Genomic DNA, 27,163 nt, shown 5'->3' with positions numbered 1-27,163 from the left:
CACACTTTGGATCAGGGGCCTGAAGTTAGGCCATTGAGCCTCTGTAGACAGACATGCTGAGTGTTGCTTCTCATTCCTAACTCTGGAACATTCAGACTCCTCTTAGAGATGAGTGTTAGGTTGCTTCTACTCCTTAATTAGAGCCTGTGAATTGAGCAGTATCCCCTGTCACCACCCCAGGGGTGGAGTTTGCCCCCAAACATTTATTAAGTACACATGGAGTGGAATTTGGAAATTCAAAGAGCTATAAAGACACAGAGGCAGAAATGTGCGTGGCATACTGGGGACAGGTGAATAAAACACTAGAATGCAGGTTGTGTTTGGAGGAGAAAAAAATCAAAAGGGCATCTAGAGGGCAGATAGGAGAGAGCTAATAAGTAGGAACTTATTCCTATGGGCCAAAGGGTGGAGAAGGCTGTTTATAAAACAGAGACTTAGGAAGGTTGATTTGGCAGCAGGATGCAGTAGATGGATTCAGGGAAGGAGGGAGGTCAATTTGGAAGCTCTCGTGATTGTCAGAAATGAAATTATGAGGACCAGCTGCTGGTATAGGACCTGGCACAGAGTAGGTTCTCAGTAAATGCAGGCCAAGAGAACATGGCTCGATGAGATGGAAGGAAGGAACAGGTGACAAATATTGTGCAATACTGCATTAAAATAGCCTCTAAGCTACATAATAAAGAATGGATGTTGCTCAAAGAGTTGATAGAAGAGACAGGAACTAGTGAAGGGGAAACGGGGGAGTAGGAACAGAACACAACAAAGGATACCAGAAGAGCAACCTCTTTTAAACAAGCCTGAGCTTCCTTAAAGAATAAAAGTATGCTATTTTTGGGAAGGTCTCTGAACAACGAAGCCCTTTCTCTCAACCTGAAAAGGGCAGGGTGAAAGGAAGAACAAATAGATCAGGAAATCCAGATGTTTAGTAACTTTTTCCATCAGTCACTGAATATCTCAGGCATGTCATTGCTCTTCAGTAAACAGCAGGAGGCGTTCAAAGATTCTGCTCATTGCTGAGGCTAATGGTGAGCAGGATCCACATGCTTGCAAATCTCCCTGCTTGCTTAAGTGCAATAAGAGAGGCAGAGAAAATACGATGCAACTCGTTCACTTTGAAATCTCCTGTTCTGGTGTCCGAGTAGTTCATCAGAGCTGAGTTGCTAGAACTCACGGGGATCCCAGCCAGGGGTTTCTGCAAAGGCATTTATGAGAACTATTGACTGAGCTCATGGATGGGATTTGAGAGTTGAGAATAGATTCAGAAATGGTTCAAATAGAGGTTTCATTGTTTTCTTTCTTTAGTCCCCAGCCCGTGTATAGGAAGTAAGAAAGGTGCTGGAGTCAGACAGTCTGGGTGGGAATCATAATTCTTCCCCCATCTCACCATAGGCCTCAGCCAAGCTGTTTCACGTCCTGAACCTCAGTTTCTTTAAGTGGGAGAAATAGCATCTACTTGCTGGTGTTATTGGGAGGAGTAACTGAGGTAATACAGGGAAAGCATCATTTCCTTTACAGTCTCTTCTCATCTTTCTTCTTTAGGGAAGCAGGTCTGTTAAGTAGCTAGATGACTTAGAAATCTACGGTGATTTTCTTGGGCAAAAAAGTTAGTATCTCCTCATCACTTACTGCTCCTTTTCCTGTCCCCTCACCCCTTCTCTTGTTTATCTTGGTTGGGAAGCCTTCTGCGAGAAGCCACTCTGTTCACAACATACCCACTGCTTGCACATCCCTCTAGTGTTAAATCCTTTCCCCTCACCTGAGCCTCTGGACTTTAATTTCTGTACAGAGGTACCAACACAGCTCTTGAGTCCACAAATAATTATTAATTACATACTAATATACAACGGGCTGAGGTAATTGTTGTGGAAGAAAAATAATTCCTGGCCACCATGGGCTCATCATCACGGGGGAGAGAAACAGAACCTGTAGGGTGTGCAGGAGAAGTAGGGGAGCATAGGGAATAGTGCCTGGAGCCTGGCAGGTGCCCAGGTAGGCTTTGTGCAATCAGTGAATAAAGGCGCAGGTGGAAGAGCTGTGCAGTGAGAGCTTGGGGCTGTGGGTTTGGATGGTGGGTAAAGGTGGGATTGCAGAGAAAGCAAAGAGTAGAAGTAGGGGAGCCATGGCTGAAAAGGTAGGGAGATTGTGGAGGCTTTGAATGCCAGCCAAAAAGTCACTGGGAGCTGTTGAAGATTTTGAGCTTTATAAAAAATTATTCTGGCTTCTGCCATTCTACTGAAATTAAAAAATGATAAGTTTTCTGGCCTTTGTATCTGTAAAGGAGGGCAGGAAAGCAGTTTGGAATTGTAGAGTCCAATTTGGAGGACATCTCATTGGTCCTGGGCAGGAGTGGTGATGCTTTAAACTGCACTGGGGGAAGAAGGGACGGTCTGGACAAAATTGTGAACTAATAGTACTTGGGAGCTATTTACATACGAGCATTGATAAAAAAAAAAAAAGAAATCAGATGATCATGAGGATTTAATGAGATACTGTATGCAATGCAAGTATCTCAGTGCCTGGCTCATTATAAGTATGCAATAAATGATAGCCATTATTATTATTGTCCTGAGCGGTTTGAAATGGTGTGCACTAAAGAAACAGGGATTTTTACAAATAGGAAACACAATCCAACAGAGAAGTAAGAACAAAAAAGTTATTTACTGTGTGCTCACCACATGCCAGGCATTATCAAGAGTATTTAGTCTGCATGGTCTCATTTCAACCTCACAACAATCCTATGAGGTAGGTATTAATGTTACTCATTTTTTGTAGAAGCAAACTCTGGAATTGAGAAAAGATGGTTTTACTAAGCTCACCCAGCCAGTAAGTACCTGGACCAACTCCAGGTCTGGAGCACACATTTACAAAAGAAGATTACAAGGCACCAAGAAACATAAAAAAAAAAAAACCAACAACAACAAAAAACAACTTTAACCTTACTAGTAATCAAAGAAACACAAATTATAATTAGATATCATATTTTGTCTTTGATAAAAGGTAAAATGTGATTTAGAGTAGTAGTAGCTCTTGAACACTGCAGATCCAAATGTTTCAGAGAGCAAACTGACCATTTGCATCAAACTTTAAAAAAGGTAAACACTTTTGAACCAGCAACTTCACTTCTAAGGAAATAAGCCATGCACAAAGATTAAGCAGTAAAGATCACCGTCATATGTTATTGATATAATAGGAAAAAGAAAATTAATTCAGTGTTCATAAATAGCAAATTATTTAAATGAATCCATAGACTGTACTACCATGTAGCAATTAATGTTATTGAGTACAAAAAGCAGATTATGAAACAATGTGTATGGTATGATTCCAGGTAATTTTTTGGAAAAAAGATAGGAAAGACAAGATGTGGCACATATATACAATGGAATATTACTCAGCCATAAAAAGAAACGAAATTGAGTTATTTGTAGTGAGGTGGACGGACCTAGAGACTATCATACAGAGTGAAGTAAGTCAGAAAGAGAAAAACAAATACCGTATGCTAATACATATATATGGAATCTAAAAAAAAAATGGTTCTGTTGAACCTAGGGGCAGAACGGGAATAAAGACACAGATGTAGAGAAACAGACTTGAGGACACGGGGAGGGGAAGGGGAAGCTGGGATGAAGTGAGAGAGTGGCATTGACATATATACACTACCAAATGTAAGACAGATAGCTGATGAGAAACAGCCGCATAGCACAGGGAGATCAGCTCAATGCTTTGCGACCACCTAGAGGGGTGGGATAGGGAGGGTGGGAGGGAGGCTCAAGAGGGAGGGGATATGGGGATATGTGTATACATATAGCTGAGTCACTTTATTATACAGCAGAAACTAACACAACACTGTAAAGCAATTATACTCCAATAAAGATGTAAAAGAAAAAAAGACTGGAAAGGCACATACCAAAATGTTCCTAGTATGTAGTTATTCCTGGATCGTGAGACTTATGTAATTTTTATTTCCTAGAGTCTTTCTATTTTCTAAAACTACTATAATGAATATTTATTACATTAGTAAAAAGAAAAGAATGTTCTGAACCCTTGAATAAATACAAAAAACAGTGAAATCAGAAAGACAGTGTTATAAACTTACCTGGTGAGTTTGGTTCATCCAGGGGAAAATGTTCAGTAGAAAGAAGAAGCCCAGAGGTTTGTGGGGCCTGAGGAGAGACAGGCCTTCAGGTGCAGGTTTGGAAAAGCTGCAGCTTCTTAGCCCTAAGGGTGAGCTAGATCACTGAAGGAAGAATCCAGAAAGAAGAAGGCTGAGGGTCTCAGGGAGTGGGAGAAGACCAAGAGATGAGTATCTGCTGAGATGCAGGAAGAGCAGTTTCTCTGGGAGAAGAACCTGGGAATGTCTCAGACTGAAGAAGAGTTAAGGGCAATGGAGGTAGAAAATGCCATTCAGTCCAGCAGTTGACAGGCCACTGGTCACCATGGGAAGCACAGTGTCAGTGCATGGGTCAAGGCTGGAGCCAGACCTCAGGGATGAGGAGAGCCTGGGGGGAGCCAGGCTTCATGCTAATAATCCTGAATGCTCCCACTGTCTCCCATCTGCTTGATTCACTTACAGCATTAGTGCATACAAGTCAGGGAAGCTGCCACTTTTTCCATCTTGGCTAGGACTCTTTAGTGAACTCCTTATTCTATAAAAGGCCTTTTCTGTAGAAAAGGTAAGTTCCAGTAAGAGTGTTTTGAGTTTACCTAGTGACTAATACAGCCTGCCCCTGTAATTGCTGTAAATGAGGAAATCTCTTCACTTCTTACTCCAAATGTGTACAGTCCAGAAAGGCTTAAATATTTTCTCTGAATCTAGTCTGTGAAGAGGTCCCAGTTTACCTGAACTACCTGGATATAAGAAGGCCATGGTCCTGAGTCTCTGAAGAAAACAAAACAAAACAAAACAAAAAAACCAAAACCAAAAGAAAGCAAAAAAAACCCCAAAACCAAACCAAAACAAAACAAAAGAACACTGTAAAACCAATTTAAATTAACCCAATTATGTATATTTATGTTTATGGTTATAAAATACATGCCTTATCGTCCTGGTGACATTCCGAAACTATGGACTGGACTGCAGGCTAGCTTCTTCAGGCTGGTTTCTTCCTAAGGGGTGGTAGGCTCCGTGCTTCAGTCCCACAGCACCATCTGGTGGTTGATTTGAGAAGCTGCACTCTTGAATTTCTAGTTTTCTAATAAAAACCAAAAGCAAAAACAAGCAAACGAGCAACAAAAACAATAAAACTGGTCCATTTAAATATAAAACAATAAAGAAGGGCCTGTTATTCTCGAAGAATTGTTTTCAGCCTCTTGTCCATGACTATCCAATTAGGAAACCAAATGAAAACGACAGAAGAATAAGAATCCAAGATTCTTTTAAATCTTACTTAATATAGTACAGTACCTGATACTCAAGAATAGAATTGTAGGTCTATCTGGCTATGAGGCGGGATGAAAAGAACCCAGGTGTGTTTCTGATTCCAGACATGGAGATCAAGGCTCAGGCCTCCATGCAAAATTACCACATCACTGGAAAGTCAAATCCTTTCTTGGGGGATTGGGACTTTTTATATGCTTGTCTTTCTTCCTTCCCATTAGCTAAAGATTGGGAGATTCCTGGCTAAGCTGGTGCTTATCTGAATTTTTGGATATGGGTCTAGCACTGGGAAAGGGGCATTTTTATGTGATTCAAACCCGTTCCTATTCTGGCTCATGACCAACCTAGAAAAGAACAAAGAGCATTTTCACAGAGCAGCACGTGAGTGGCGGCGAGAGCGCCATCAAAATGTGTGTGTTCCCTGAAGTTGGGGAGGCTGCACAGGACACCTGCACAGGGTCAGACTTTTTGGCCAGTTGTTTCTTTCATGGAGATAGGCACCACTGTGTTTTCTTTTTCTTTCTGTTTAATCCAAAAAAAGTAATATGACAGCAATAAGGTTATCCAGAGCAAAGCAGAAAGCGTGTTGGTAGCATCAGCCCAGGAACAGGACAAAAACCTCAAGTATCAGAATCAGAAAAGCTGAGAGAAATAAAACATTTTAGAAGTAAGTGAGAAGCGGTAGAGGACAGTTAGTGGGTTGGTTGATGCATTCATTTCTGTGCCCATGTGCCTTGCCCTGTTCCTCAGAGGGTTTAAGCTACTGCGACTGAGGGAAGATAGGATTTCTATAAAGCAAGAAGGGATTCAGAGATCATGCAGGGCCCTGTCTTGGCAGGTGAGGACCTTGCTATAGAGTACCTTATTCACACAGATTGTGGCATAATTAGAACTTGAACTGGGATCTGAATCTTTTCACAGAGTTTTTTCAGCCATCTTTGTTCTCACATCCCTCATGGGAGGTACACTTTGGTCTTCCTCCCTCCCTCCCTCCTTCCCTTCCTTCTTTCCTTTTCCTGCCTCTCTCGTTATCTTTTCCATCTTTATCTCAAGACATCTCCTTGATCCTAAGAGAAAATAAAATTACAAAAATTGTTTCCATTTTGATATGATTCCTGGTCTTGACTTCATTTTTAATTGGACCAGGAATTTATGGATGAAAAGAAAAGAATTCAAGTGAATTACCTTTTCTTCTCAGAACGTAACACAACTTTTTTTGGCTCCACCAGAGGACACATCTCCAAGGGCGCTTTGTAGGTTTAAGGATATGAGGCCTGACCAAGAAAGAGGAGACCATTTTCACAAATGTCCCAAGCAATCATTTGTACCACTCACTGGTTGTGAGATGCTGCCCCACGATGGTAAAATTGAAGACAATTTCTCACAGTAGAATTATGGGTGTGATTAGAGAAATCAGAATTTATTCATTCATCACATATTTTTAGAACACATTCTATGTGTTGGTCACTGTGTGAAGCTAGTGTAGAGAAAAAGAAGGGGCAATATACAATGGCAGTCTAAAGACAGACCAAACATTTTCCTTTGGTAAAAAGGGTATTAACTTATAGATATTCTTAATTGAGTTTTCAAAATTGTAATTGGCTCCTAAGTCTATTTCAAGATCCAAATTGCTTCTTTAAAGGGACAGCCTTATAAGAAATGATAATTAACCCTTTTGGAGATTTGACACCTTCGCATGGTTTGATTTACTGATGCCACCCCCTGCACGCACACACACGCACACATACGCACACCCCTTCCCAAAGTTCAGAGACATCAATTCTTTAAGTAAACGTTCAGCTAATTCTAAAATAAGAATTATATGAGATTCCTTGAGATGGTTATCAGCATAAAGCTAGGAAACACCATTGTAAGTTCTACCTTAACCTACTGTTACAGGCTCTGCAAATTCAGTTAGATGTGAATGAATTTTCTTTTACTTTAAATAAATACAAAATCCTTTTCAAGACGATGCAAAGCCTAAAATCACGCTTCCAAGTCAACACAGTTAAATCATTCCATCACGACAGGTATCCTCCTCTCCTCAAGTATCCCTTTTAGTAAAATGTTCCAGTGTTGGTTCCACAGTTCCACCGTTTCACAGCTTCCCTGGTATCTAAGCTATTTTGCTATGTACTCACTTAAGCCTTTCCTGTTCTCAGAGAATAGCTGACAGTTTTTACAACATTCTTGAACCATTATCAAGCTTTTCCTCATCCCTCAATTCTTCAGGCTATACAAACCAATATATGTTTTAAAAATTTCTCATGAGACTTTATTGCCTGTATCTTTAAGTCATCCTTATGACTCTTTCTAAGCCATCCTGAGGAAACTTCAAATTCAGTTCAGTTTTCGTATTGTAAGGCCCTAAGGACGACACCATACTCTAACCAAGGCAACTGATATTCCATATGTTGGGGAGATTAATTTATAGTCCCTGAACACAAGCTCTGGTTTTTACACAGAAGCAGCAGCAGCAGATGTGCCAATTCGTTTGTGATGTTCCATCACCTGCCCCCTCCACAATTTATTTCTTTAATTTGCTAGTGATAACTAGCCCTTTCCAGTAACTGTTTTTCAAAGAAAGTGTCTAATAAAACTTTTAATATCTTCTAGTAATGTCAGCTTCATGAAATCTTGGTTTGGATGCTTATTGGAGATAGTTCTTTAATAGGATTTCAAAGACAGGGATTACCATACCATCACCGCTTTCTAGTAGCAATGACAGGGAAAAGGGATGGCTAGACGAGCCCCTCTCTTCACCAGTAGCTCATCCCCCATTTTGTGGGGGGAGATTTAGAAAGTTACCCTTTCTCAGTCATCTGTAGTGTACCATGCAAAGACAAGGCTGTAAACCTCATCTTCCTATCAGATTGCTGCCCTAAGCATCTTCTGTATTGAATTCTAGAGCTAACACTGAACATGGGTCACATTATTAGTCAAGATCAGTCTGCCTTGGGCTTCCCTGGTGGCGCGGTGGTTGAGAGTCCGCCTGCTGATGCAGGGGACACGGGTTCGTGCCCCGGTCCAGGAAGATCCCACATGCCCTGGAGCGGCTGGGCCCATGAGCCATGGCCGCTGAGCCTGTGCATCCGGAGCCTGTGCTCCGCAATGGGAGAGGCCACAACAGTGAGAGGCCTGCATACTGCAAAAAAAAGAGACCAGTCTGCCTTTATTAAAATGTGGGCCCCAAATACCTGCCTCCAGGCCAAAATTTATAAGTGTTTTGAGATACTGAGTTGTCAAATATGAATGTTTCTTCTCTTTGATGCATATGAAATATGAAGTATGCCATTTCAGAGCTGAAGAGAGCTTGTAAACCTACTTTTACTCAATTACCAGTTCATGTTCTGGAAGTATTTTGAATTGATCTGATCTTCTCTTACTGAAAATTTATTGTAATTTTTTTGTATGTCCTCTTGCAGCCTGCCACATATTGGAATGCAGCAATGGAATGGCCCAAGACGTCATAAGTACCATAGGGCAGGCTTTTGAACTCCGGTTTAAACAGTATTTGAAAAATCCTTCTTTGAATACTTCTTCTGAAAGGTCAGCCAGGAGTTCTATAATTATTTGACTTACCGTATTTTGTTTCATTTTAAAATTAATATGGCATTTTAAATTGACTAATGAACTTAGTAATTTTTTTTTTTACAAATAGGTACAGTTTCAGTACAAACTAATAGTGACATTTCTATTTTTCTTCCATTCATATTTGTTCAGATATTTCCTCTTGCTTTGTAATAGAATTAGAGGAAACACTAAAAGTGAGAAGGGGTCGACCCTGTTTCTCTGATGGTATACAGAGCTATGAATTGATTAGGTAATGTCATAAAATGAGCATGAACAAATTTCTTAGGTTTGTTTCAACCCCAGATCCCTTGCAGATCGGTTAAAAAAATTAAGAAAGAAGAGCAAAATAATAAGAATCAAATGTCTGTGACAGGAATTCCTATTAGTTTGTTCATTTGCAGTGCAGATAGATCAGCTCCAGCCAGACTGCGGCAGGGGTGGAACATGACGTGACCCAGGGATCTGGTTGTTCTGTTTAGTCCACAATGAAAGCTGAACCCTTTCAGGCCTGTCAGACTCCACCATGTGTGGAATGCAGTGAGGCCCCTGACTTGCAGAACTCACGCCCAAGAAATAAAATATTTGGACACTTTTAAATGCATTTCTGGAACCCCCCTAATTTGTCATTTTGTGTATCAACAGACACCGGGTTTGGAGATCTCCCTGTATGAGGTGGTCTAGGGTAGCAAAGGAGAGGCGCTACCAGCAGGCCTTGTTGTTGAATTTTTCCTAGGGTAGCACTTACCTCTTAGTGCTGTTATTTTGTTGACATGTAATGAACCCAACAAAACCGTGTGGGTTATCAGTGGAATCAGCTCAATTCAAATGGACTTGATATATTCTTTCTCATAAGAAACTTTTACTAATTCCAATTTGGAAGAAAAATCTGTTTGTTTTTTTTTTTTTTGCCCTGTTTCAATTTTAAAAACAATGCATGTTTACACAAATCTCCCCACTTGCCACATATGGTTCTAATATTTCTTTATGAATCTCATATACTCCAGATTTGTGCAGACAAGTTAGCTGGCCATAGCCTTGTATTTTTTTCATCTTGGTTTAGTAAACTGGGCCAGGCCCACTGCCCAATATTTAAATTTTCTTTGAGCAAAACATTTCCGAAATGGTACAATGAAAGAGTGCTGGAGAAATACAGGAAAACTTTGTGTTTTTATCCGATTGACCAAAACAACTGACATTCAGGGAGTTCGTATATATTTTATCACTGAGAGGAGACACAAAAGCATCACCCTTAAAAAAAAAAAAAAAAAAAAGCATCACCCTTGGCACTTTTTGTTGGCTTACCCCACTTTAATTGTCTACAGAAACCTAACAATTCAGCCATCTGGTTGCTTCCATCCAGATGTTTTCAGGATGATTTGCATGGTTCTGATCAGTCTACATCCCCTACAACATTTGAATTCCCACCCAGCCTCTTGGGGATTCTTTTTTCCCTTACAGTGAGGAGGTGCACGTTGATGACCATGCTGAGGAGAGAGAAGATCATGAGTATTACAATGAAATCCCGGGCAAGCAGCCGCCTGCAGGCGGTGTTTCAGATGTACGGATCAAAGTTCAAACCACAGAACAACTGGCTTACTGCCCCATACGGTGTGAAAAGTTGTGCTATTTGGTAAGTAACGTTTTATTGCTATTAGAACTAACAATGCAGTTCTCTTCTTACCACTGAGAGCTTAACTTGAGGATTACCAAATGCTAGTTTAGAGAAGGTATCATCTTCCTCAGCACAGAGCCAGAGAGTGAATCATTGTCAGAACCTGTACTCAATAATTTTTACTCCCAATCCCCCAACCTCATCCTCAGCAAGTGACCTCACATCCTACTTCATTGGGAAGACAAGGACGGTCCAACATGTTATCTTCAACTTCACCCTTCCGCATCTCTAAGTCTTCCTATGTTCTCCTTGGTTCTCTTCCTTAGCTACCGTCTCCATGACTAATCCTCCCCCTGAGCTCCTGATCCCTTCCCCTCCTACCAACCCTGTGCCCTTGTTCTGGCCATCAACCTCTGTCTCAGTCTTTATTCTCTGTCTGTCTACTGGTTCTTTCGCTTCTGTCTGCAAATAAACTCGGACTCCTCCAACTCATCTAATAATGTCCTACCTCTCTCTCACCTTCCTTTCACCCACAAACTTCTAGAAAACACTGCCTGTATTTCTGCATTCACATCCACACTACACTTCCAAAATCTGAACTCTGCTTGACAACTTGATAGAAATTTCTTTTACAGTGGTCACCGATTTTTTTTTTTTTTTGGTCACCAACGGTTTAATTGTTAAATCTTCAATCTTCTTCAATATTCTGAATCTGTCTATAGCCTGTGATATCTGTTGGCTGCCTCTTCTTTTTTTTTTAGACCTCTTCTGTTAGCTTCTAAACATTTTCGTCGTGTCATTCTCATTCTGCATCTCTAGTTGCTGCTTTTCTTTCTTTTTTCATGTTTTCTAACATTTTATTGAGTATATTCAAACTTACAAAAACGTTGAAAGAATTACACATGAGCACTCATATACTCACCACCTAGATTCTACAATTATAATTCTACTCTATTTACCTTGTCATCCTATGTTGTTAGCTATCACCCATCAATCCATCTGATTTTTGATGCGTTTCAAAATAAGTTGCATCTTTCCTTTTTATATCTTGTTTTCTTGCATGCCCTCCCCTGCAAACCCAAGTCTTACCACCATGGAACCCCTTTCCAGTGCTCTGCCCTTGGCCCTGGTGTCTCCTCTGACATGCCACCTGTGTACATACTCCACCAGTTTCTCTGTCTTCAGCCATTACCTACTTCTCCAGCTGTGATGCCACAAGCATTTCATTGCTTGTTTATACCAAGATTAGACTCAGCATTTTACCTTGACTCCAAGCTAGATTCCTCTACTGACGTACTCATGTTTATTAATGGCACTCCTATTCTTTCACTGATCTACAGTCTTTTGTTTTCTCACACTTATCAACTCAGTCTTCAAGACTTAGGATCCTACCATGAAAGTATCTTAAATCTACCCAACCTTTATCATTCCTGTTGCATCTTTCTAAGTTCTGGTCCTCACTTGCCCAGATGATTCTGAAATCCCCTTCCTTGTCTCCAGTTTCATTCCTTTAAACCCTCTTGCATGGTACTGCTGGATTAATCTTTCAAAAGCAAAGACATTGCCCTTCTCAAAGGCATCAGTGGATCCCATACCCTTACTGAAGAGAGCTGTGTGTATATGGGATTATTGAAGCCTTTGATAGCATGAGATTTTTCAAGGATGAAAAGTGGGTCTGGCACAAACCTTAGTAGAGTAGGGCTCCAATCTGCCAGTTCACGGTTAGATAGAGGTTTGCTAAATGGCCAGTGTTTATACAAGTGTCCTGGAAATCACACTTTCTGGCTGAGCTTGGATTGAATCCTGGAATGTGACCTCCCAAGCAGAGGTCTATAACCCTCAGGATATGGACCTTACATTTATGACCTCCCCAACCCTAATCAGACCCGCCTCTGCAGTTCCAAAACAGTGCACTGGGAGAGGAGGCTATACTCCCCGTCCAAAATCTCAGTTTCTTTTTCTCACCTGTCAGACACTTCCTGTGTCCGAAAATGGAGTTGTCTGCTAAATTCTGCTGGGAGCATTATTAGTGTTTTGTCTGTTTTTTGAAAGTTTATGAACGTTTACTATGTCTGTAAATGTTTCACAATTTGTTGTTTATACAGCCGGGAAACTCCAAGTGCAGCAGTGTGTATGAGAACTGTCTAGAGCAAAGCAGGGCAATAGGTAGGTACAATTGCTCTTCCCCATCTGCCACTCTCCTTATTTCTTCTACGTTATATGGTCGTGTGTGGCCCTTACTCTTAAATAGTTCATGGGAAAGTCAGGTGTATATAACCAAACATGTAGTGCTTCTGTTGCAGGCTTCCCACATTCTGAGAAGCGCAGAATGCCACATATGTGTCAGTTGAAAAGCTATGGTTCTCCCCTGCTCCTGTGTACTCTTCCACACTACAATTCTGCTTTATGGAATCTTTCACTGCTTTTTTTTTTTTTTTCTGCGGTACGCGGGCCTCTCACTGTTGTGGCCTCTCCCATTGCGGAGCACAGGCTCCGGACTCACAGGCTCAGCGGACATGGCTCACGGGCCCAGCCTCTCCGCGGCATGTGGGATCTTCCCGGACCGGGGCATGAACCCGTGTCCCCTGCATTGGCAGGCGGACTCTCAACCACTGCGCCACCAGGGAAGCCCCTCACTGCTTGGATATCATGAAAGCTCTCTTACTGGAAAGGTGATTTCTCTACTCAAACTCAAGGCAGTTCCGTTGCAAAGAATATCAGACAATAAGCTAATATGAAAATTGATGCTTGTCAAATCCATTAGGATTAAGAGAAAACCTTTATTTCTTCTTGGCAAAGGGAATAAAAAGAAATCTGAAATGTGAGAGTCCCAATTAGAGGTTCATACACCCCATACTTGCCAGGGCATTAAATATCTTATTTACTGCGTGTGATAATTGACATCAGGCACAACTTTTCCACAACACAAATGTAGGGCATAGACTATCAGGTTGGAAATATATTTTCATAAAAACATTCTACTGCTAGTTAGTCATTTTATTCTTATAAATTGTTGAAAGTATTTATTTCTTTGGGAAGCACAGTTTTGCAGCTTTAGAGGGGGAGATAACTGGACATTGTAAATAATGCAGTGGAGGATAGAGGTGGATAACCACACTTAGGAACTCAAATTAAATTAGCAGGCACTTGCCAACTAGAAGGTAGTTTCTCACTTCCAAGGATATCTTCATATTTCTTATGGAATTTTGCCAGTGTAATCCATGAATTTTATTATTTCTTATACAGTGGGGGTACATGAGGGTCTTGGTACAGCTGTGATTACCACTTTTCCTCCACCCTGCAAAAATAATCAGAGTAGTGAGTGGAGGCAGTATTTTAAATTCTTTAAAAACATGGTTCTTTTTGAAGGAAATTAAAATTCGATGCCACTCTTTAAAGGTATTTAAAATTCCAAATGAATTCTTAATAATATGAATAAAACAAATTAGTGTCAAGTGTAAATGTCTTTTTAAAACTGTGTCCTTGGGGCTTCCCTGGTGGCGCAGTGGTTGAGAGTCCGCCTGCCGATGCAGGAGACACGGGTTCGTGCCCCGGTCTGGGAGGATCCCACATGTCGTGGAGCGGCTGGGCCCGTGAGCCATGACCGCTGAGCCTGTGCGTCCGGAGCCTGTGCCCCGCAACGGGAGAGGCCACAACAGTGAGAGGCCCGCGTACCGCAAAAAAACAAAAAACAAACCAAAAAAAAAAACTGTGTCCTTTAGGAGCTGCAGTTCCTACCTTCATTCCTCTTTTCCTTTACCCTAGAGATTCCTAACCTAGGATTTAATAGTCAGGAACATACCACATGTGCTTTGTAGTCTTGTATCCATTTTCTGCCTGTGCTGAAGCTCACTTTGAACTGTCTCCAGATGCTGTTTTTTCTCATTCTGTGTTCTTCATTTATCCAACAGTGCACTCAGTGATCATCAGGACGTCCTGTGGGTCAGGCCCTGAGCTGGGTGCTAGGGATGGAGACACAATTGGCATTCGTGTCTTTTGCAGTTTAGCCAGAGGACATACCTTAAACCAGTGCTTACAAATGTGATGAGCATTTCAAAGCCCAGGATGCTATGGGAACAAATAACAGGGACACCTACCTTAATCTGGGAGGCTAGAGAGGGTCTCCCGAAGGAAGTAACAACCCAACTAAGACCTGAGGGATGAGTGGGAATTATCCAGGCACAGGGAGGGAAGTGGGAGGGGAAGGGAGAGAAAGGAGAGTATAAATGAGTACTGGTATTCCTAAGTGTGCCAGGACCAGTTCCCAGATCACTGCATGGAGAGGGTACATGGTGGGGAGAGAGAGGAGTTTCGGATCTAGGAGAGAGTCCTGTGGAACTCCAGAATGTTTCGCCCTGCCCCAATACCTCTTTTCCCAGCTCATCCCTCCTCCCCATTAAGCAGTCGTCATGGCATGCCCTCCTGGCCTCAGCCACCTAGCTTCTGAAGGGAACTCACTGAACAAGAATCCTCAACATTTCTAGAATGATGTTGAATGTTCGAAATCACGACACTACCATCAGAGAAAAGGGGCAAGGTTTCCTTTGATTTTTTCTCCTCAAAAACTTTCACCTTGATTTTTATTTTACATTTTTAAAGTATCCTTCCCCCCAAAGCAACACTATTTCAACTTTATCCAAGATTTTTCTTTTTGTAAGTATAACCTTGTCATAGAATCCAATTTGTTCTTTCTGTTTATCTTGCTTTTATTTCTCCTTTAAACTAACAAACAATGTAACCCCTTATTCTTTCATGCTTTACACATGCCCTAAGCCACTATCAGATCCAAACTCAAGAACAGACTTTTGTAATAAACATTTATTTGGAGCCTGGAACCTATTTTTCCATAGAATTAATTTTAGCCATGTTGGCTATCTCCTAGACAAGTGACCATATTCTACTATTTTGGTTTCCTATACTGGAGCTTAAGTGTATATTTTGTAATGACAAATACAACAATAGGATATTCTATTGTAAGCATCTGTTCTTTAGTTATACTCTAATTGTGGAAGAGTCTGGGACCGATGCTGAGCTTCAGCACACTGTCTTCCTTTTTGGTGGCAATAAGGTAATAGTTCATGGCTGGGAACCTTTCAGAATCTTGGGGAGGTGAGAGATGGTGTTTATAGTTTGGAAAAAACGCTCCAGCTGGATATCCTCCTCCCCTGAAAATCACTGAGCTACAGCCTTGTTTTCTTAGAAAAGCAGGTTCTAACTTCCAGTGGGAACCAAAGTGCTAGGAAGCCATTTCCCCGGACCTCAGCCACTCAGCACATAGAGGGATCGAAGGACTCAACCCCTGCTCCGGGGGCTGTGACAAGTATAAGTCCCTCCTGCTGTGGCAGGAAGGACTTTCCTAACTCAGTGTCTTTTCATCCACAGACACCCAGAAGTCAGGGGTTCCTATCTTGGGGCCTGCCTATGACTACTTGGGTATGTGTTTAAAAGTGATCTGAGGGCTTCCCTAGCGACCCAGTGGTTAAGAATCCACCTCCCAATGCAGGGGACATGGGCTTGATCCCTGGTTGGGGAACTAAGATCCCACATGCCATGGGGCAACTAAGCCTGCACGCTGCAACTGTTGAGCCCATGTGCCACAACTGCTGAGCCCACACACCACAACTAGAGCCTGCGTGCCACAACTAGAGAAGCCCACGTGCCACAAGATCCTGCATGCTGCAACAAAGATCCTGCGTGCTGCAGCTAAGACCCGATGAAGCCAAATAAATAAATAAATAAATAAATAAATAAATAAATAAGATCAGAAATTTATGACCAGTCACCAAATTAATAGAGTTGCCAAAATAGCAAATAGACAGTTTTGATGGCTTTTCCCGCAGATTCACACATAAGCATTTGAGAGACACCTATACAAATATTTTCAACAAGTTTTGGCTTTTTAATTCAGAGACATTTATTTATTCAAATATTGACTTAAAATTTGAATTCTGGTGTATAATAAGTACTGCAATAGGCTTCCTGTTGAAGGAGTTAATTATATTTATTGCCAGATGTGTAAAAGATCCCTGTCCTTAATAATAAATTCCCTTGTGGAAAAAAATAATTAGCAAAATAGCATACTGTTTCCCCAGCCTTCAAGTTAAAATGAAAATGTTGATATTTTTAATCAAAAAGATGTTAAATTTCCACAGACCCTAAGGGCTAGCACTTAAAAACTTTGGTACCTCCAGTATATACACTGTGTATGTTTTTATTTTCTGCCACAAATCTTCTCTTAGGCAGGTTGGATAGTTTCTCAGAGTAACACTTTGCACAAATAACTTTTGGAATGCATGATGGCTGGCATGTGTAGTTAAGCTCTGAATAACCACACACTTTATCCTAGAAAGATATTAAATTTCGGCATGGGGTGAGTTTGTTTGTTTGTTTTTTTAAATTTAAGACAACTTTGCTGACTTAGATATAATGGTGCATTTGAGAAAAAGGAATGGTAGTTTTTAAGAGAGACTGTATAGACATTGATGCTTTTGTGTAACCCTGTGGGATGGTGAACTTGATGTGGTCAGCTCATGCCAGTGCTCTGTGAGGGGCAGATGAGTCAGCGCCCTGCACTAAGGGTTGACTTGGGGTCTTGAGAGCGTGGTGGGGTCACATTTGCTAAGAAAGGAAAACTGGGTAGACATTCAGTCATCTGTTCATTCAGCTGACATTTTTCTTTTGAGCATCTGCTTCATACCAGGCATTGAAGATGAAGAAGATACTCAGAAAAATGGGTTCTAGTCTCTCCTCAGGACTCAAGGAATTTTCAGTCTCAAGGGGAAGACGGAGAAGTAAACAGAGACCTACAGTTTATTATGGAGTGGCACCTTACCCAGCCTGGGGTGGGGGGCGGGGGAGGAGGGAGGACTCAGTGGAAAGCTTCCTGAAGGAGGGGGATTCAGAGCAGGATCTTAAAGGACAAATAGGAGTTAGGTCAAGAAATGGATGGGAAGGATATTACAGCAAGAGATAAGTGTCATGTGCAGAGGCCCAGTAGACACACAACTGAACAGTGAGAAGAATGCCTGCTGCAAGGCAGGCAGTATGCTCAGTGAGGGGCTTACCCACATTCTTTCATTTAATCCTCACAATGTATTCTAAGCTCGGCATCCCCATTTTACAGGTATGAAAACTGACAGAGAAGTTAAGTAACTTGCCCCTGGCCACACAAATAGAGATACCACAGGGATCTGTGGAACCCAGATCCATGTTAATTTAGAAGCAGACTTCTTACAAATACTGTTCATCATATTCCACTTTCAGTAAATTTTTATGAGCAGGCACTCCTAAATAAATATTAATTCAATCATGCATCAGTTCTCTACACTGTGCTAATATATTATGCCTGTATTATAAAACACACACAGAAATAGAAAATTTCAGTTAGAGTTAATGACAGACATTTAAAAAAATTGTCTCGCTAATTATAGTGGCTGAATACTATCATTAGGTAATATCTCAAGGTCTGATATACATTTAGGGCATGATTGATAAAGAAAACAGACATAAATCCACATTTCCATCTTGATAATTTTAACTGCTGGGAGGCCAAAGTTCTGATCTAATTAGATTATTCTTATTCATCAGCTCAGAGTGCAGCTAAGGAGGAGCTTGTACTCAGTAAAAGGATGGTCTTCAATCCTTGATTTTTTGCAGTGATCCTTTAGCCACTTGTCCATTTGTGAAAATAAGTTTAGTTTAAACTGGATAACGTATTTCATAAATCCACTTAACCAAGTAAATGGAAACTGTCATAGGTTGCCAAAAGCAACAGAGAAACGAGGGGCCCTACTGCCCCTTCTGTCAAATCCCACTCTTCCCTCGGAGTATTCCACGTACAGATCATGACATGGGACAGGGTGACAGGGTGACAGGAAGGACCGGACAGAGAGGAGCAAAGGAGGAGCAGATAGTAGGACTGTAGTCTTGACTGGGTTCCCCCTATCTGGTGTATTCTTAGGTTTCCATACTTGTGTTATAAGAATCATAGCACTCTTCACCATGATGTGAAATCCAGTGTGAAGTTGGTCCTTTGAAGGGGTTTAGTTGACTGGAAGAACTGATGTTTTACGGTAAGACAATGAAATAGCAATGTCGCTGCTTTAGGTGCAGCCTCACGGGGATCTTGTATATGTATGGCCAAAACTATAAAGGTACTTGTGTGAACAGAAAGACAAAAACATTCTGTCCTGGCATTCTCAGGACAGGACCAGTTGAATGGTACAAAGTACTTCATGCCATCAGGTAGTGAAATATAGTGCTATTATTCATTCAGGCAGTAACTATTTGTTGATGTGATAATGTGTGCCAGGCATGTGCTAGAGGCAGGGGCTGCAGCTGTCAGCAAGACAGGATCTGTGTCTTTGTAGAACATGCAGTCTAGATGCAGTACAGATATTAAGAAACATAGTAACATAATAGAATTAAGTACTCTTGTGATATGGGCTTCAGAGGGAAGCAGAGAGACATAGTCTAGTCTGCGAAAGTCAGGGAAGCCTCTCTTGAGAGAGATGTTTAAACTGACCTCACCTAAGGATGAGGGTGATGGAGAAGGGGAGGGAAGGGCATGTCAATCAGAGAAGATGGCCTTACGGTGGGGATTCTAGTGCAAGAAGGCTGTTGTGAGCAGGGGCAGAGACTGGGGAGGACAGGGTTGCAATGGAAGCTGGGTGCTCGGGAGCAGGGCCTGGGGCTTGTTGAAGAGTTTGACTTGTACCCCAAGAGCAGTGGGAAGCAGTGAATGTTTTTAAACCTCTGAGAAGTAGGATCAGATTTTCAGTTGTAAAAAGGTCATTTTGGCCACGTGTATGGAATAGAATGGAGGGGAGAAGGCAGAGTAAGGGGACAGAGGACGTAACCTGAGGGGTGAGTTCTTTGCATTAGATGTCAGAATGAACATCAGCAGCTGGTGCAGGGCTGTGCTTGGCGAAACAAAACTTTGGCAATAGAGGGAAGACAGACTTCCCACTCTTAATAATTTAAAATTAAGTAACGAGTTTTTTGAAAAACAGTTTCAATAACTAGTAGATATTCAAGTTCCACATGGCATGTGTGGTTTTCTTGGTTCCTGGGCTGCAGCTCTGAGCAGTGTCTGTTTGCTGGCTGGTCAGCGCCCTTCCTCCCCTGGCTGTTCCTCTTTCACATCTTCCTGGTTTGTCTGCTGTCTGCTGTTGAAGCAAAGGGTCAGCTGAGGGACGGGCAGGGAGGGGCAGGGATACCAAAAGAGGGTGCTTTCCCTCAAAGACTGGTGCTTATTTTGTTTTTACAGGTCAAATCTCAAAGTCAGTATTCAATCCTTGCATGGGATGGGCATGGCTTTTCCCTTCCTGTCAATTCTGGACTCAAACATGATTTTATTTCTTGTTTCCAAAGCAAAAACACCGTACATTGATTTTTACTCACTACAGGTAATGCACACGAGAGAGGGGTACAGTCCCAAAGAGACACGTCATTGATGAAGCCCGCGTGCCGAGTGGATCTCTTCGACGACCCCTGCTACATCAATACGCAGACTCTTCAAAGCACGCTAGGCTCTGCTGGAAATCAAAGTCCAGCTCACCCACTGGGGACCCCATGGTACCGTGAAAGTAAGTGGCTTCTCATTGCCTGTATTAGCTTCCTGTGCTGCTGTAACAAGTTACAACACACTGGGTGTCTTAAAACAAGAGAAATGCATTCTCTCACAGTTATGGAGGCCAGAAGTCCTAAATCAAGATGGCATCAGGGTTGGCTCCTTCTGGAGGCTCTGGAGGAGAACTGGTTTCATGTTACTCTCCTAGCTTCTGGTGGCTGCCAGTAATTCTTGGTGTTCCTTAGCTTGTAGACATGTCACTCCAATCTCTGCCCTCGTCTTCACATGGCCTTACCCCTGTGTCTCAAGTCCCCCTCTTCTTTCTCTTATAGGACAACACCTTTCTCTTATAGGACAACACCTTTCTCTTATAGGTAGGCCCAAAATCCAGGAAGATCTCATCTCGTGATCCTTAATTTAATTACATTTGCAAAGACCCTTTTTCCAAATTAGGTCACATATGCAGGTACCAGGGATCAGGACTTGAGCATATCTTTTGGGGGCCACTGTTCAACTTGCTATACTGTCTCTCATTTTAAAGAACGCTATTTCCTTGGCCTCATGTTTCAGAGAATTAAAAGTATTCTTTCTTACCTCAGTCCCTCACCACAGTTAATAAAGGTTAGAACTTTGTGGCGCTGTTACGGATTTCAAGGTTTTGGAACTTTGATTTTGAATAATCTTTTCACACACTTTAAATTGACTCCCAACTTTTGCTTTCTGCTGTGTGCTTTTGCTGAAGGAAGGGCTGTCAAAGCCAGGAGATAATTTTGAATTTGTTTGTTTGCTTGGGGAACAATGGCCACTGTTCCAACTCTGTTTAGTGATGGTGTTAATTTTATTCATTTCAAAACCCCTTAGTAAGTCATCTATATAGCACTAAAATAAGGTGACTTCTTTCTTCAATGAGGTACTATGAGTAAAATACAATAAGACAAACATCATTTTCCTGCCAGATTGCCTCCAGGGGTAAGTCCATAAACAGGAACATAAATAAATAAAAGCAAAACAAGCCAAAAGCCTACAATCAACTAAAAAATAAATTAAAAAATGCTTTTCATAAAGTACTGGTGCTTGTTGGGTTCAGAGATTGGTGTCAAATTTGGCTTACTCCAAAGATAGAGAATCAGTCGCTGAGAAAGTCCTTTCACTAGCCCAGGAGGTCACTCTAGACGGACTTTCCAGCTAGTGTGGCTGCAGTGACAATAAGTTTGGAAGGAGATCTTGCTGGGGCTGAGCTTCACTTGACCACCTTAACTCTCTAGACTGAGACAAAGGTTTTCATTACCAGCCAGGTGGCACGTAGGCCATCTTCTTGCAGCCTTTCCAAGATCACTCTTGGCAACCAAACAACCCAGTTGGGTTCTCTAGAAGCAGACTCTGAGTTGGAGCTGGGCATGCAGGGTCTTTATTGGGATCAGTACCAGGAAGGGAGGGGAAGAAAGCAGGCTTGGGCAGAGGGAGAGGTGGAGCAACCATGCAGGCCTGACAGAGCCTCAGCCAACCCTACAGAGAGCATGTGGGGGCCCGTCAGAGTTGCCCCACATGGGGCCCAAGGGCAGGGCCTTTTAGCCCCACTTATCTCAGTCTTTGGATGTGGGCCATGAAGGAGGGCAAGCCATTGGGCAAGCAGCTCTCTGTAGCTGAGGCAGACCCTGAAGGGGTGGTCAGCTGGAGACCAGCCCCAGTAAAGCACCTGGGGTACTTGGTCCTTCCTTGAAGTGGGATCTGGGTAGTGCATCTCCATGTCCACCACAGAGAGCATCGTGTGCCATGGATGATGGGATATGCAATGAATTCAGATTTCTGCAGTGAATTTAACTATTTAATGTAGAGTAGCCTGTGTGAATAGGGTAATATATGTTAGAGGGACAGTGTTTTGAAAAAAATTTTCTGGACCCCAGGGGTTTTTTTGTTTGTTTGTTTTTCATTTTTTAGGATAAATAATTGTATTTATTCAAATATAGTTTTTTTAAAAATTTTTATTGGGGTATAGTTGATTTACAGTGTTGTGTTAGTTTCAGGTGTACAGCAAAGTGAATCAGTTATACATATACATATATCCACTCTTTTTAGATTCTTTTACCATATAGGCCATTGCAGAGAATTGAGTAGAGTTCCCTGTGCTATACAGTAGGTCCTTATTAGTTATCTATTTTATATATAGTAGTGTGTATATGTCAGTCCCAAACTCCCAATTTAGTCCCCCCCACCCCGCCTGCCTTGGACCTCAGGTTTTGGAAATAACTTTATAAGAGCATACACTCAATAGCTTCCATTTCATGGACTTTTCAAAGCAACAATATTTTTTTTAAATGGGGACAACAACAGGTTTTTGTTTGTTTTTAATAATTTGCCTTATTTATTTTATTTATTTATGTTTGGCTACATTGGGTGTTCGTTGCTGAGCATGGGTTTTCTCTAGTTGCATCAAGCGGGGGCTACTCTTTGTTGTGGTGCGCGGGCCTCTCATTGCGGTGGCTTCTCCTGTTGGGAGCACGGGCTCTAGGCACGCGGGCTTCAGCAGTTGTGGCTCGCAGGCTCAGCAGTTGTGGCACATGGGCCTAGCTGGTCCGCGGCACGTGGGATCTTCCCAGACCAGGGTGCGAACCCATGTCCCCTGCATCAGCAGGCGGATTCTTAACCACTGCGCCACCAGGGAAGCCCAAAGCAACAATATTTTATTAGAAAATACATTTAGTGGGTGGCCCAAATTATGTAATCTGGGATATTCCTTGATTTACAACTCCAGTTCCTTTATAAGCAAATCTTCAATGTTAAAAATCGTTATGGAACTTCCCTGGTGGTGCAGTGGTTGAGAATCTGCCTGCCAATGCAGGGGACGTGGGTTTGTGCCCTGGTCTGGGAAGATCCCACGTGCTGCGGAGCAACTAAGCCCATGCACCACAACTGTTGAGCCTGCGAGCCACAACTACTGAAGCCCGCGCGCCTAGAGCCCATGCTCTGCAGCAAGAGAAGCCACCACAATGAGAAGGCTGTGCACCGCAACGAAGAGTGGCCCCTGGTCGCCGCAACTAGAGAAAACCCACGTGCAGCAACGAAGACCCAACGCAGCCAAAAATAAATAAATAAAATAAATAAATTAAAAAAAATCGTTATAATCAAGCAAAGAAACTTTGCCTCTTGTCATAGACAATTCAATAATATGAAAGGCAAAACTAATCCATATTAACATTCCTGTCATTAGTTGAAAGTAAATAAGGCTTGTTCTGTCTAAAACTGTAATGTCAAAATGTGTTTTCATTGATTCTAGCCTCTTTCTTTTTTCATCCTCTTTCCCTCTCCCTGCCTTGGTGGCAATTTGTTTAATAATTTAGGCCTCTGGTTCTCTCTCACTCTTTATTTCCATTTGAGATTTAATGTACCATAGCCCTCCTGGACTTCTTGCTACCCCTTTGAGGTTAATTTCAGTATATCATTGCTCCCTCTAAAAAAAATTAACTCCAACTCCAAAAGTATAAATAATGTTGATTTAAGAAAATCTAGTAAGATGGAGTAGGGATAACTTTATACATAACGTTCTGCAGTGTCTTAAATACACCTTTTAATGTTTCCCCCCTAATGTGTCCTCCTGTTTCTTTCCTTCCTCCTGCAAAAATCCTCTTTACCTCCTTTTTTTTTTTTTTTATTTGTGGTACACGGGCCTCTCACTGCTGTGGCCTCTCCCGTTGCGGAGCACAGGCTCCGGACACGCAGGCTCAGCGGCCATGGCTCATGGGCCCAGCCGCTCTGCGGCATGTGGGATCTTCCCAGACCAGGGCATGAACCCCTGTCCTCTGCATCAGCAGGCAGACTCTCAACCACTGCGCCACCAGGGAAGCCCTCCTCTTTATCTTCTTTAGGCATACTTAGCCTCCCTTACCCAGATTAGTTACTAATTAGTTCAGTAAAACAAAACAAAAACAAATCCAGAGACATGAACCTAATATATCTCAAGTATGCCTTCAGGGCTCCTCAATTCATCCTGTCACACTGCCAACATAGGAAAAGCTCTAACACAATCTTTAATCTGATCAAACATAGCAGAAAGAAACCATTAGTACTGAAGCTAATTTTTGTATTGAATTATTATTAGTTTCAGTCTTAGCTTCCATAACAAAGAAACCCCCCTAAATCCCATAGTGTAAAAAGGACTGAAGTTTATTTCTTTTACCTAATAGCCCAAAGATGGATGGTATAGGACTGGTGGGACAGCTTTGCCATTGTGACACTTGGCTTCCATCTCTGGTCTAAGAGCTTCAATTTGGTCTAAGGTCTTCTATCTTTAGTCTGAGAGCTTGAGCTCTCACCATCACATCTGTGTTCAGCCAGTGGGAAGTAAGAAAGGCACGCGGAGTGCACACACATTCCTTTAAAGGACATGACCCAGAAGTGGTCGACATCATTTGTTCTTACCTGCCATTGGCAGAACTCACACATGGGGCCATACCTAGCTTCATGTAACTCTAGCTAGGTGGCCATGTGCCCAGCTAAAAATTAGGAATTCCATAATGTAATGAAAGGGAGAATAGATATTGGCACACAATTAACTGTCCCTGCCGCTGCATACCTTTCTGCCACTCAAATATGCATGAGCTCTTCTTTTCACTTAGAACATATTTGCCTTCTCCCAAAGAGAGACCTTGCAAATACCCCAAACAGTTACAGCATCCAGCCTAAAGTCTGTGACATCCGGGTGATATGAAGTCCTCTCAATCAAGATTGGATGGGGATCCTTACTATTTGCCAAGTTTTCTGCCCTCTTCCACACCCAAAATTAGTGGTGGAAGAGGAATAAGATAGCCTCAATAAAAACCCACATTCACAAAAGGGAAGCAGGCAAAACACACAGTGGTTATTGGTCCATAGTGATTACCAAATCCTGCCAGGCAGTAATTGTGAAGACTTCCTGAGCTGGAAGTGGAGAAAGTGATTTGCTTGGCCTCTGGTTCAGTATTATGGGAGGAATCTCCTTGTCCATTGTTATCTGGGTTGTTTCTGCTATTATCCTTCGTGTGTCCATCTAAAGTAGATGTTGGAGAAAGTGCCTTTCTTGGGGCTTCACCACTTGTACAGCTTATTTCCTGTTGATGTGGGTTTGAGAGATTGGAGTTTGCTTTAGAGGCCAAAAAGCCATAGACAAAAAGGGATTGTCATTTCTTTGGCAATGTATCTTCCTTAAAAACTTAGTAGGATTTCACTCTGTCCATTTAGAGTCAGTTCTACATGAAATTTCCCATAATATTCCTTCACTGTCCTTTTATTGCATGAAGGATGCATTCTCTCTTTCCTGTTATTTGTAATTTCTGTTTTTTTTCCTTGATCACTGTTCTTTGAGATTTATTAATTTAATTGTTCTTTCCAAAGGACCCAGGTTTTGTTTTAATTTTCTATTTTTTTTGTTTTCTGTTTCATTGACTTCCATTTTTTATCTTTATTATGTCTTCCTTCTACTCTCTTTGGATTAAATTTCCTCCTCTTTGCCTAGCTTGTACTACATTTTCTTCTATTGCCTTTATAGTTTTATTTCCAAATAAAATATTTATTTCACTTGAACTTTATATTTTCTCTGAGGTAGGGTGTCTAACTTAATTTTACCTATGAAAGTGATCTAATTTTCCAAACAACATGGACTAAATAATGTCCTCTTTCTCTAGTGCCACTCTCCATTTTACTAGATTCCTTCTACATGTGTGAATCTGTTTCTGGGCCTTTATTCTGCTTTTTATATTGGCCCACTTGCTTGTTGTATACCAGTATATTAATTACTATATACAAATTACTGTGGCTTTTTAATATATCTTAATAGCCATGTAATTTTTCCTTTGTATTACAGATTAATTTTTTTTCTTAGTACCACCTTGATCTTTCACTTAGGCTTAACATTTTATGTTAACATCTTACTTTACCAACTTTTTAGACACGTTATAGAGGTGAATGTATTTTTCCCCTCAGTAACGCGACAAATTTCTATTTTATAGTTTTCACACATCCAGTAATCCATACTGATGAATAATATACAGTTGATTCTCATAATTTGTGGGTTCCATATTTGAGAATTTGCTTACTTGCTAAGATTTATTTGTAATCCCAGAATCAGTACTCATGGCACGTTTGTGGTCATTTGTGGATATGTGCAAAGCAACAAAAATTTTGTGTCACCCAATGTGCACATTCCCAGCTGAGGTCAAACAAGGCGACACTCTGCTTTCTTGTTTCAGCTCATACTGTAAACAAGTGAACTTTTGTGGTCTACTTAGTGCCACAATTCGCACATTTTTATGCTACCTCTTGATGACCTTGCTGTTTAAAATGACCCCCAAGTGTAGTGCTGAAGTGCTGTCTAGTGTTCCTAAGTGCAAGAAGGCTGTGATGTGCCTTACAGAGAAAATGTGTGTATTAGATAAGCTGAGTTCAGACATGAGTTACAGTGCTGTTGGCCATGAGTTTAGTGTTATTAAATCAACAATATATACTAAATAAGGTGTCTTTAAACCCAAACACACATAAAACAAGTTTACATAATGATTGATTGATTGATGAAAATATTGTGACCTGAAGCTTGGTAGAACCTAACCCTGCATTTGTCCTAGGGGCAGTGGTTCGGTTTTCACTAAATCAGTGTTCTGGCAATTTTATAAAATATAACTACTTGCATAAAGAGACTGCTTATGGTCCTCCAGAATCAGAGATGGAGTCTTATAACACATGGGGAGAAAAGGGTAGGCTTTTCTTCCCACAACAGAAAACTGAGGATTGTCCCCCTGACACTTTTCTCACAAAAGTATATCCCTTTTCTGATTTTCCCTTTAGTTAGGTGGCTATCTTGACTCTTGTATACATTTTTTATTCTATAAACAGTGTTTTTAATTGAAAAGTAATACAAATACTCATAGAAGAAATCGAAATAATAAATAATGCTATTTTAAAATATGTACCTTCCCAAGGCTTAGCACCATATACAGTTCCCTAAGATATTAAGAGTTCCTTCTGATTACTTCCAAAATGTTAATGCATGGTTAAGTATTTAGCT

The 27,163-nt window shown here is 41.4% G+C and overlaps 1 protein-coding gene across 1 annotated transcript in view; it reads left to right on the top strand.

Moving 5' to 3' along the window:
• The window catches only part of SHC4 (SHC adaptor protein 4), a 126,941-nt gene that overhangs the window by 82,113 nt on the left and 17,665 nt on the right, over positions 1-27,163 (top strand). Inside the window, exons 7-10 of the mRNA XM_060096798.1 lie at positions 8,800-8,923; positions 10,406-10,577; positions 12,665-12,725; positions 19,967-20,146. Of these exons, the coding sequence (XP_059952781.1) occupies positions 8,800-8,923; positions 10,406-10,577; positions 12,665-12,725; positions 19,967-20,146 (537 nt within the window). The remainder of the gene's footprint in view (positions 1-8,799; positions 8,924-10,405; positions 10,578-12,664; positions 12,726-19,966; positions 20,147-27,163) is intronic.

The sequence above is a fragment of the Mesoplodon densirostris genome, chromosome 4 (genome assembly GCF_025265405.1).
Source record: "Mesoplodon densirostris isolate mMesDen1 chromosome 4, mMesDen1 primary haplotype, whole genome shotgun sequence".
In the NCBI taxonomy this organism is placed as follows: Eukaryota; Metazoa; Chordata; class Mammalia; order Artiodactyla; family Ziphiidae; genus Mesoplodon; species Mesoplodon densirostris.
This window is presented reverse-complemented; position numbering and strand designations above follow the sequence as displayed.